Below are 12,714 nucleotides of genomic sequence, written 5' to 3'. Positions count from 1 at the left end.
CAGCACGCCATGCCCCCTGGGATGAGCACCGCTCCGGGTACCAGAGCAGGTTGCTCTGCCTCTGCCTCAGGCTAAAAAAATGTCCCTTGCACCTTTGTTTTGTTGTCTGCCCTGGAAACCCTGGGCCTATGAATAATGGAATGGGCTTTATACGTCATTGTTCGAAGCATGTTCTGGGAAAATTTCAGGGTTTATTTGCTTTAATCAAGAGTTTCTGAAGAAGGATGATCAAGAAATGCAATAAAAAAGACCTCCCTGAAGAAGAAGAAGAACAAAGGTCCCCTGCCCATGCAATATGCCTAAAGGGAGAAAGAAACAGGAATTTACATTCCCCGCCTTCTTCATTCACTCGTGAATGTTCATCTTCCCTCCCATAGGGAGAGTGAAATCGAGATGAATCGGGCACCCCATAGCCATCTTCCTCCCTGGCTGGTGGTGGGCTCAATGGCCTTTCTGGGTAGTGGTACCTCTCCTCTTCCTCATATGGTTGGACAGGGGGAGAAGGCTTCTCTGTTCTCTTCCCCCCTGATGGTTTCTTGGGAGATTTCTCCTTAGGTTTCTTGGTTGCCTTTGGACGCTTCTCCTTTGGCTTTTTGGTGGGCTTGGGGGGCTTCTCCTTCTTAGGACCCTTGGGAGGCCTCTCTTTAGGCTTCTTGGTTGGTTTGGGTGCTTTTTCCTTTTTCCCTTTCTTGGGCTTCTGTCTCACTGGCTCCTGTGTCGCTGCAAGAGAAGAAACATGGTCAGTCCCTGTCAATTTATTTATTGTATTTATTTATACCCCGCCCATCTGGCTGGGTTTCCCCAGCCACTCTGAGCAGCTCCCAACAGAATATTAAAAACATGATAGAACATCAAACATTAAAAACTTCCCTAAACAAGGTTGCCTTCAGATGTCTTCTAAAAGTCAAATAGTTGCTTATTTCCTTGACATCTTATGGGAGGGCGTTCCACAGGGCAGGCGCCACTACTGAGAAGGCCCTCTGCCTGGTTCCCTGTAACCTCACTTCTCGCAGTAAGGGAACCGCCAGAAGGCCCTTGGAGGAGGACCTCAGTGTTCAGGATGAACGATGGAGGTATATTTCAGGTATACTGGGCTGAGGCCATTTAGGGCTTTAAAGGTCAGCACCAACACTTTGAATTGTGCTAGAAACATACTGGGAGATAATGTATGTTGGATATGTGACTGAAATATTTTAATCTGAAAAACCAAATAAATGTTTGTTTGTTTTTTAAAAAAATAAAATAAAAAATAGAGTGCTGTGGCATTCTCTGCATGGTGCTGCTTTTCAGTAACAAAAGGTTCACGGAGAAGCAGCAGGCTCCCCCACAGTCATATTGGACACATCCTCTGGGAGATGGCGCAAACTCAGAGGGAGTGTGATGGCCTGGGATTCAGACTCGGATGCTGAACCTGAGGGATCCCAGCCTGCACAGGATTCCCCGCCTCCAGAACCAGCTGAGCCGGGGCTGGGGCATGAGCCTGAAGGGTCCTCACCTGTGCTGGATCCTCAGGTGCAGGCACCAGCTGAGTCTGCTCTGGCTCCTGAGGTGATGGAGGACCCATTGCCTGCAGGTGCTCCACTCTCAGCCCTGTCAGGGGAAGCTGAGGTTGCCTCTGGGTCCGGTAACCCTCCAGCCTCTCCTGAGCTGCAGAGGCTCAGGGCAGAGAGGCAGAGGGAACTAAGTTCCCGCAGGAGGAGTGCTCGCCTCCAGGCCAGGAGAGGCGAGTCACCAGAGGATCGGGGCCGCCCCATGCCTCGGGGCAGATAAAAGCCGGCCAGCCCCAGTCCCAAGTTGTGGGAGCAGCATTGTTGGTTGCTAGTTCCTGCCTGAACCGTGTCCTGTTTTCCTGCCTGAGCTCCTGACCCGCCCTGGCTCCCTGCTTGCAAGCCTGTTCCTGACTTCACCAGACTCCCTGCCCTGCACCCAGCTTCAGCTACTATGGACTGCCTCCACGCAGTGGCATAGCGTGGGGGGTGCAGGGGGGGCCGGCCGCACCGGGCGCAACATCTGGGGGTTAGGGTTAGGGGGCGCAAATCCATGGGTTAGGGGGTGCAAATTACTTGCCTTGCCCCGGGCGCTGACAACCCACGCTACGCCACTGCCTCCACGTTGCACCTTTGAACATGGACCGGACTTGGACCTCACCTCTCGGGTAACCCATGTGTCAGGGAACTGCCATCAGCTCAGAGGCGAGAGGTGGAAGGGCAGTTGTGTTATAGGGAACCTCCCAAATCTTGCAAAGCAATTCCTCCTCCGGCGAGGAGGAAAGACCCACCTCCAGTAGAGAGGAGGTGCAGCGACCAAGGGATGCTAGGGAGAGCTTCAACACCGAGCCTGAGCAAACAGGAGAGGAGGGAAGTATCCCTTTTCCAGTGCCCATTCTGTGCAGTAGGTTTTAATGCAGGGAGGGATGGAGAAGCTTGGGGGTCACGTGACTGTTATGCTGGGGGAGGTACAAAGACCGGCCACGCCCAGATTCTGCTAGCGATTGAGCCAGACATGAACTTGCGATGCTCTTCACTGTAAATAGTTTTGCACTAAGAATAAAGCCTGGGAAAGACAGGTTGGAGTCTTGCCTGTTTGCTCTCGAGCAACCACATCAGCATCTGACACCACAGGATCAGTCACATGAGCAAAGACAGACCAGAGGGTGTGAGTGTGTGGAGAATGAATGGGGTGTGAGTGTGTGGAGAATCAGGGAGGAGGCCCCACTGAGAGCTGCTTGACCAGAAAACCTCCAAACAAACAATATCCAGGATTCATGGAGTAATAAGGACATAAAAGAAACGCTCTGCTGGATTCAGGCCCTAAGTTCTGGAGGAGGAACTGCTTTGCAAGATTTTCGGAGGTTCCCTATAACACAACTGCCCTTCCAGAATCCTGTTCTCCCAGCAACCAACCAGAGACCCATGGGAACCCCATAAGCAGGACCTGAGTGTGAGAGCACACTTCCCAGCAACTAATATTCAAAGACATAATCCCTTCGATGATGGAGGCAGATCATAGCTGGGACTGCACACTGGTTTTTCTGAAAACTTTCTTTCCAGCCTCTTTCTCCTGACACATGAAGTTTGTGCATATGGGGCTCTCTTCTGTGAGTCAGAGGCCCCGTCTCTAAAGGAAGGCCAGTGAGTAAGGGCTATGTCACTTCACAGCCCCACAGACAGCCGCAACCTCATTCCAAAGTTCTGAGCATCAGCAATTGGTCTGTGGGGCTTGTACCCTCTGGGCAGTGAGCTGCAAACCAACCCAGTGCCGGTGCCAGGAGTGGAATTCCTTCTGTGCTACTACAGGGACTGTCTTTCGCTCCGGGGAGAGCAGCAAACTGCTTGGGCTTGCAGATCATCTCTCTAGGACCAGGCCTTTTCTCCCACCCACATGTGGGGAAGAGAGGCATGAATTCCTGCGCTGCCTGCCCTCAGCTTCCTCCGCAAGCAGTGGTCAGCGGCCTCGCTGGAAAGAGGGAGCAATGACCTCCTTTCTCGTTCACCACAACTCGCTTCCACCACAGCGAAAAACAGAATGCCAAGCTTCCCTTCATTCTCTCTGTTTGCCAGAGCTGGGCATTGTGCTGCCTGAGGCGAAATGCAAGATGGCGTCCCCGCCCCTGCCACCACCACCCCGGGTCACCTATAGAATTTACCTGGACCAGAAGTTGCTCCCACAGTGACAACAGGATAGTGTCCTCACCCATACATTTAAAGCACCCTTTAACAGCTTCATCCAAAGAATTCTGGGAGCTGTTGTTTGTGAAGGGAGCAGAGAGATATTCAGAGAACCCTCTCCCCCTCACAGAGAGGTTTAACAAACTGTTCTTCCTCACAGGGAGCTTTGGAACTGCACCTCTGTGAGGGGAATAGGAGACTGATAACCTAACTCTCAGCAGCCTTAACAAACTACAGTTCCCAGGATTCCTTGGGTGGAAACACTGCATAATAGTACTTTATGGTGTGGTTGTGGCTTACGAGCAAGCTAGTTTACAGAGAATGGAGGTTTACTGCCTCCCACCCCCAGTAAAATGCAGATGCCTCTCTTTACCCAGCTGTAGCGCCCGGCTTGCCTTCCCTTCATTTTGTACTGATCTCCAGCTGAAAAACATGTCAAAGCATGTGAGGTCCGCATGGCAATTTGCCTCTTTTATATTTTCCCTTTATAGCTTAACTACAGGTTCAACTTTCAGTTTCTTTCTTTAAAAAAAAAAAAGACTTTTTGAGTGAGAAGCACTAGCTGGCCTCTAGCTTATCTGTGATCCCCAGTGGCAACTCCTACATTATTCCCTTTTTTTGCTATGTCACCTATACAGCAACCCTATCAAGCAACGGTCATTCACAACCTCTCTTCCTGCCAGGAGAGAAGTACCATCCCTGTAGCTGTACTAAATCCACACGTGAACAGAAGACGAGATGGAGTCACAGCTCTTGAAAGTTTTCCTCCTGCAGCCAAGCCACAAAGCAAGGATATCTTGTTGGAGGTTGTGCTGGGAGCCAAACCACATTTCCAGTGACTGGAGAATAGAAATCTGAATGGAACGCAGAAGAGCATTAGGGGGGAGCGCTTATTTTTTTGAAGCAATATGTACAAGTGTCTGCATTCAGACAGACTCATTGTCAGGTGTGACACCATGCAGGGAAAAAGCCAGGCTGAATGTCCCCTGTTCCTCACACAGATGCCAACCTGCGTGATTCTGGTTGTGTAATTCCAAACATTGATTCCTAGGCTAGTTCATTGGCTCCTGAAAAACAAGAGGCATGACTGGTAGACGATGGTGCCTTAAGACCAACATTAGAGGGGCGGATAAAAACACAAATACAACGGTATTTGGACAAGAAAAGAAGGAACTACGAATGTAGCTGTCACAGGAACATATCTGAAAGTCTCCATTTTCAGGGCCTGGGAGAATGGGCTTGGTCTTGGCTGGTAGCATGTGGAGTTGTTTTAGAGGTCTATGTTAGAAACATGTGGCACGTCCATATTATCTCAGTGTAAATGGCATGACAAATATGTACATTTGTCATATCAGATGTATGGCACAAGTGCCAGTTCTGTTGCCATACGTCAACAAGCATCTCTCAGCTCCTCCAAGTGTCCCTATTTTCCAGGGACAGTCCCGGATTTATAGAAGCTGCCTCGGTTTCTGATTTGATCCCAGAATGTCCCACTTTTCCTTGGGGCATCCTTATTTGATTCCCCTATTTCCATCGCAGAAATGTCGGAAGGTATGATCTTTTGCAGGGAATTGTCTCTGTGTAGGTTTCCTGGGTCTGTGAGATGCCCGGGAAAGCTGGGCACAGAAGCCTGGTGAAGCAGCCTAGAAATCTGTTAGTGAGCGTAGTGCGGCATAGTGGTTAGTGTGTCAGAGTAAGATTTGGGAGGCCCAAGTTGAAATCCCCACTGAGTCGCTATCCCTCAGCTTCAGTTAACTCAGGAAGAGAGAGCCTTGTCATTAGGCAGAGTGAGGCAACCACCTTAGGCAGCAGATGCAGGCAGAAGGTGGCAGACCCTCAGCCATTCCTCTTGAGCCCCCAGCCGTACCCCCATTAGGGGGGTGCAGGGCAGGTTGCAACACCTGTGAATGCCACACTGCCCATTCTGCATCACTACAACTGACCTGCCGGCCTCAGGTGCCAGCATTGAAATAAGGTTCGATATACGATATACGATATCTTTATTGTCATTGTCCCTTGCGGAACAATGAAATTGAAAACTACATAAAACTACCACAAAACTACATAAAACTACTACAAAACTACATAAAACATTCAAAAACCCCTAAAAACTCTAAAACCCCATTTTAAAATACACTATACTACAGAGATTCTCCATGGCATGGGAACATGGAATGGAGGGGACCCCATCTTGACCTTCACTACAGGCAGAAAAACAATATTGAGCTGGGTTGTTGATAGGATAAAATGGGGAGTGGAAAATGACGTGCACTGTCTTGATTTTTCTTATAGGAAAGGTGGACTATGCATGTAATATAGTCTCTCATCACTGCTAGGGACAGTTTTTCCTGATATTCTCTCAAGCTAGCTGTCAGGTGAGAATTTCCTGCAGCTCAACACATGTAAACCATGTTCAGAGACCCTTGATAGTAATAATGTTTGGGGATTAGCTGACTTGAATTTAAATTCTTTCATCCTTCTGCCGACCTGGGGGCTCTGCTCCTGCTCTGGCTGCGCACAACAAAGCATGAGCAACCGCTGGCGCCAAAGAACACAGGAAGCGCTTTCAGTAAGGATCAGATAAACCATGCCGTGCAGGTGCAAATCTGCACCTGGCAAACATCAGTTACATACAGGAAAGTTGCTTTGGGATGCAGTTCATCTTTGCTGCTTGGGGGCAATTCTTGCATATTTATTACTCACTTAAACAACCCATTCCTGCCAACCTAGCAGTTTGAAAGCATGTCAAAGTGCAAGTAGATAAATAGGTACTGCTCTGGCGGGAAGGTAAACGGCGTTTCTGTGCGCTGCTCTGGTTCGCCAGACGCAGCTTAGTAATACTGGCCACATGACTTGGAAGCTGTACGCCGGCTCCCTCAGCCAATAAAGTGAGACAAGCGCCGCAACCCCAGAGTGAGTCATGACTGGACCTAATGGTCAGGGGTCCCTTTATGTTTAATACAACCCATACTATTTCCTCTCATAGAATCACAGGGCATCATCTGAAGACACATGATATAGCAACTTTCTAAAACTAAGTTAATCTAACTCTGGTTATTGTCTGGGTGTGATATTGCCTGCTAAACCTATGCTTGCTGCTTTGAATTTCCAGGAAGGAAATTAATGATAATATTTTACTTAATTTTTTTTTAAAAAAAACAAACAGGCACAGGCCAGGAAACAAGTGTACCTTTCTCAGCTTACCCCATCACCTCTCCTTCATTAAATCCAGAATACTGCACAATCCTAGACAAAAAAATGACAGACCTACGAGGTTATACTCGTGGACCTTTCTGCCCCCTGCTGGGAATCATTATTAAAACGGTTAAATTATCCTGAGTGTTGAGGAACTGATAAACACATGCACACATCCTTGGTCAAAAGCCTTTGCACAAATAGCAGGCAATAACAATAATGAAAAGTGGGGGGGAATCTTGGGCCTTCCTCCCACTGCAGTGCTAGTTTCCAAATATTTAAAAATTTATCTCGAGGCTTACAGATAATATGGGTAGCTTTAATACTGCATATTTTCTTTCAAAGTGGTGTGTGTGTTTACTTTGGGTTTGTGTCTGGGATCCTTAGAAGTATGCCCCACCACACGCTTCAAAATAATAATAATAATAATAATAATAATAATAATAATAATAATAATAATTTAACACTGATGAAGTAAATTCTTACTGGTGGAACCATTTACTACAAATTATTCTGTTAAGCCTTGAAGATGCCACAAAACTCCTTGTTGTTCCTGCTGCGGCAGACCAACAAAGCTAGAAAGGCAGGGCCGATGCTCAGTCTTAGAGCATCTGCTTTGCATACAGAAAGTCCCAAGTTCAATCCCTGGCATCTCCAGGTAGGGCTGGAAATGTTCCCCTTCTGAAACCCCAGAGAACCTCTCCCATTCAGTGTGTGGACAATACTGAGCTAGATAAACCAATGTTTGCTTTTCTTGCCCAGCAAGTGAGCTTTTCCCCCCTCCAAGCACTTGATGTACACAGAGTAGGCACACACAAAAAAGGGAGAGCTTTATCGACATCACCTAGCATCACTGGGGCAGAAATACAGGGCCTCCACAAAGCAGGGGAGCGGAAGACGTAAATGCTGCAGAGCTGGCCTACCACATGTAACTGAAGTAAGATGCATTGCTTTCTAAAGAGAGCAGCCCCTGGCAAACTGTTAAGTCCTGAGTCTTAAATTACTGCACCATTTCGATAAAAAGTTAGGATTCCAGGTGGAAAAATCGAAGTTAGAAACGGAACTGTTAGAGCCTAAGACTAAGGTACTCTCAAGAATGTATAACTTGCTGTTAAAATGGAACACACAAGATGAAATGGTTAAATCGGCTATGATAAAGTGGGCACAGGACATTGGGTATATTATGTTTGAGGACTGGGAAAAGTTATGGACCATTGGGCTGAATTTCACTGCATGTAATGCTTTGAAAGAAAATGTAATGAAAATGATATATAGATGGTACATGACCCCAGTCAAACTTGCAAAAATATACCACTTGTCTGATAATAAGTGTTGGAAATGCAGGGAAAGTGAAGGAACGTTCTTTCACCTCTGGTGGACTTGCCCTAGGGTTAAGGCCTTCTGGGAAATGATATACAATGAGCTGAAAAAGGTATTTAAGTATACCTTCCCTAAGAAACCAGAGGCCTTCCTTTTGGGCATCGTTGACCAGAGGGTGCTAAGGAATGACCGAACATTTTTTATGTATGCAACAATAGCAGCAAGGATACTCGTTGCTAAGCATTGGAAAACCCAAGATCTACCCACACTGGAAGAATGGCAGATGCAACTGATAGACTATATGGAACTGGCTGAGATGACTGGCAGAATTCGAGACCTGGGAGAGGAGACGGTGGAAGAAGATTGGAAGAAATTTAAGGACTATTTGCAAAAATATTGTAAACTGTATGAATGTTAAGGAGGATGCTTGATCACAAATAACTTGGCACCATTGAATTAGATAAACTGAATTATGAAGATAAGCTAAATTTAGGAAAAAATCAACTTTTAGATAATGATTAGGCTAAACTAAAAAGTTTTAAAAAGTCAAATGAATATATCTAAAATTTAAGATATAACATTGGAAAATTAGATAAGGTGGGGATAAGGTGATAAATTGCTGAATTAATTTTTATATTTTGGAACGTAGGAGAGGGAGATGTGAGGAAGTCCAAAAAGGATAAGAAAATATGTTATGAAATGTGATGTTTTTTGTATGTTTTGTTTATTATGTTATAATTTTTTAAAAAAACTATTAATAAATATTATTTAAAAAAAATAAACAAGATCTACGCCAAAAAAAAAAAAATTAAATTACTGCACCATTTCCTAGAAGCACATTATAATGGCTATACAGTCATAACTTGGGTTACAGATGCTTTCGGGTTGCGCACCGCGCCAAACCCAGAGGTACCGGAACGGGTTACTTCTGGGTTTCGGCGCTTGTGCATGCGCAGAAACACTAAATTGCACTTTGCACATGCGCAGAAGCACCGAATCGCAACCCACATGTGCGCAGACGCGGCGCTGCGGGTTGCAAACGCTGCAGGTTGTGAATGTACCTCCTGCACAGATCACGTTTGCAACCCGAGCATCCACTGTACAAAGCTGCCTCATACCAAGTCAGACCAATGGTCCCTTTTGCTCAGGTCTCTATACTGGAAGAAACAAAGATCACCGGTGATGCTTCAACATCTTTACGGACTCACTGTTAAAACCATGTTCATGGCAGACAATCTTACTCGGCTACGAGTGATCGCCAAAGAAGAAGACACTGACTGGCAGCAGGTCTTCAGCGTTTTTAGGCTGGGTGGGGGTGTCCTCTCCCCGTCCTACCTAGAGATGCTGGAGAATGAACCTGGCACTTTCTGCATGCAAGCAGATGATCTACCATTGATCCCAGCAGCTTTCTGGGGTCTCAAGCAGAATCTCTTTCCCATCACCTGCCACCTGAAATTCTTTTAACTTGAGATGCTCAGGATCAAACCTGGGGCCTTCTGAACGGAAGAGACACATCCTTCTGCTGAGCTATGGCTCTTCCCTGAGGAACCCACCCATCCCACAATAGATGATCGCTCTCACCTTCTTCCAGTTCTGTGGGGGCTTTGCCCCTTTCTGCAGGGTCCAGCCTTCCTTGGTTCTCAGGAAGCTCCTCGCCCAAGGCCACTTTCTCAGCCTCCCGACCTTCTGTGTCTTCCTCCTCAACCTCCCCCAGGAAGCCTTTCAAGAACTCCTCGATTTCATGGTCGGTCAACACCGACTGCGCCTCCACCTGGGCAGGGTTGAAGGGGCACAGAAGCCCCACCAGAAGGCAAAGCAGTGCCAGCGGGCAAATAGCTCCCATCCTTGCAGGTGGTGTCTTAGGGTGAGGAGAGATGTAATGGGTTATCTTCTCACCTGTGGCAGGAGCTGGAGGGAGGTGGGGTTTGAGGTGGGATGGAATTTGCTGGAGGGGGGCTCTTCTATATGGGGGCTATCTTCTGCCAGGTCAGAGGATATGGGGAAACAGATTGCTCCTCTGGAAGGAGGGAGGGCAACTGAAGGCAATGGCTTTTTTAAATGGGGGGGGGGGACAGGTCAAGTAGGCTGCTTTGCTGGTGGGAAGGGCTGGCTGGAGGGGGGCTGTTATTTAAGAGGGGACTGGAAAGGAGGGGAGCTCAGAAGTTGGGAGGAAGGGAGAAGAAAAGGCGCGCGGGGAGACAGAGAAAGGAAGAGATTTGAGGCTTCGGGGTAACTGGGGTGACGGGTGTAAATCAAGGGGCTCCGTCCTGGCTGCAACAAGCGATGGGTCCGTCAGAGGCTCCCCCCGGGGCTTGCAAATCCGGGAAGGGGGTTTTCTCAGCAGCTGGAAAAAAGCGCTGGCGAAGGCGGCGAAGGACCGTCGTCTAATCGAGACCAGAAGCGCCTGCGGTTTCCGCGACGGCGTTTGAAGTATCCGAGGAGAGCGAAGACCAGACAGATACGAAGTTTCCTCTTCACCGCTCCCCTCTCTCCCAATGCCCAGGCAGTCCGAAGGCAAGTCCTAAGAAAGCAACTGAGAAAAAGGGGAGAGCTGGAGGAGGAGGAGGAGGAGGAGGGAAATTGCCCGGAACTCCCCAGGCGGCTGCGCTCCCCTCTCAGCGTCTGGCAAAACTCATCTCCGCGCCTGCCCTGCCCACCCCTTCGGATATCTCCAAGAAGAAGAAAGAGCGAAGCTCGTGTTCGCGGTTTCTCCGGCTCCTCGCGAATCTCCAGCGAGTCCTTTCGATCCTGGGCAAGGGAGGTTGGGGGTGGGGAGCGCAGGGGCTATTCCCGAGGGGCCGGGTTAGAGGGGGGTGTCGTAAGGCGGCTTATCTTCGCGGGGGTGGCGGGGCTGGCTGAGTGGTCCCGTCTCCTCTTTGTGCGCAAATAAAAATGTGGCAGTGAACGCGCTCCTGGCAAGAGCCGCGGGGAACCTCCTGACCCACTGAAAAGAAAAGCGAGTCGGATCTCCACCCCCAGCCCTTCTCTCCCTCCTACCTCCACCCACCCACCCACCCCATCATCCCATTTCCAGAAAAGAAGGGTGGATCGAAAGCTGCTTCGAGCGACGCGTAGACAGAACAAGGGCACCAAAGTATACACGCCAGGCGCGCGCGGCGGGAGGCGGCGGTCGTCACTCTTTCTCATGGTTAATATAATATTATTATCGCTTGCCCTTCATAAGAAGGTCCCTGAAGGAATGCAGAAGGCAACATTAAAAAGAAGTTCAGAACAAATCACAATCACAACTGGAGTGGGCCCTCGAGATATGTCCCGGAAGAGATGCGCCTCCAGCAAATGACAAAAACTGTGCCATGGCGTGGCCAGGCGCATCCCTGGAAGGGCAATGGGAACTGCACGACTTAGGGGCTGCCAAAGGATGCCCTCCCCTAAGCCGCGCACCCCGAAGATTCAGAGGGCAGAGGAACTCACAAGCGGGAGCTTGATCTTTGGCCTCTGAAGCGAACCACAAAATGGCACACATGCTGCACCCGGCCAGTGAAGATTGGCACCAGGAACAACGCCCTCCTGCGGCAGGTCCCTGAGGGTGAATGGGGCGCTGCCCCACCCATCTATGAACTCCTGCCTGCCTGCCTTCTTGCAACCAGTGAGGGGGCGGCTCTGCCTATCATAGGCTCAAGTGCCACATGCTGCTGGTCTTCCCTCTTCAGCCCCAACACCCCCAATGCACACCAGCAGGGAGAAAGTGGTCGGGGGAGAAGCTGCAGAGGGGAATCTGCAGGCGGAAGATGGGTTAATTCCCCTGCCAGCCACGGCTTCTCTGTGGCGAAGCAGCCCCTCCCAGCGGGAGAGGGAAGTTGCCATCAGGGCTTAGAAATGCAACTTGTATGTATTTATTTATTCCTGATTTTTATCCTGCAGACCATCATCAGCCTTACCGGAGTTCTTTTTTTAATGTTCAGGAATTCCGATTAATTCCCCCTGTCCTCCCAACCAGGAGCCGCAAGACTCGCCATCAGTGCCCACACTGGCAACTGGCAAGGAATGTAGCTTGGAGCTCAGTGCATGCTATCTCTTATGGTGTTTTGCCCAACCTTGCAATTAAAGATATAGTGTGTAAGAAAATGGCAGCCTGTGGTTTTTAGTGTGGCCAAAATGCACAGCAAAGCAAAGTCTTTGCAAATAGATGTGGGCTTGAAAATTATAGTGATGTGGCCGGTTCGGTCTTGAAAGGAGACAGGCAGTGTTGCACAATGCCTTTAAGTAACAAACCAGACACCCATCTCCAAGACTCCTAGGGTAGCATTGCAGAATCATGTCCTGGATGCCCTATGACAGGCACCCCCAAACCCGGCCCGCCAGATGTTTTGGGACTACAACTCCCATCATTCCTAGCTAACAGGACCAGTGGTCAGGAATGATGGGAACTGTAGTCCCAAAACATCTGGAGGGCTGAGTTTGGGGATGCCTGCCCTATGACCACGTACTAAGCAGAGATACGTTTCCTTAGATTATATATCGGTGGAGATGTCCAGTGAGTGCTTGAATTACAATGCTCCTATGATAGTAT

General features: G+C 48.7%; 1 protein-coding gene across 4 annotated transcripts in view; it reads right to left on the bottom strand.

Annotated features, from left to right (window-relative positions):
• The window catches only part of AEBP1 (AE binding protein 1), a 50,445-nt gene extending 39,317 nt beyond the window's left edge, over positions 1-11,128 (bottom strand). For all 4 annotated transcript variants that reach the window (XM_079954938.1, XM_079954939.1, XM_079954940.1 and 1 more), the window contains exons 1-2: positions 9,765-11,128; positions 328-720 (exon numbers count right to left, since the gene is read on the bottom strand). In XM_079954938.1, coding sequence (XP_079811064.1) covers positions 328-720; positions 9,765-10,026 — 655 coding nt within the window. In that variant the 5' untranslated portion in view covers positions 10,027-11,128. The remainder of the gene's footprint in view (positions 1-327; positions 721-9,764) is intronic.
• Positions 11,129-12,714: the final 1,586 nt, after the last annotated feature.

The sequence above is a fragment of the Podarcis cretensis genome, assembly GCF_951804945.1.
Source record: "Podarcis cretensis genome assembly, chromosome: 15".
Lineage (NCBI taxonomy): Eukaryota > Metazoa > Chordata > Lepidosauria > Squamata > Lacertidae > Podarcis > Podarcis cretensis.
This window is presented reverse-complemented; position numbering and strand designations above follow the sequence as displayed.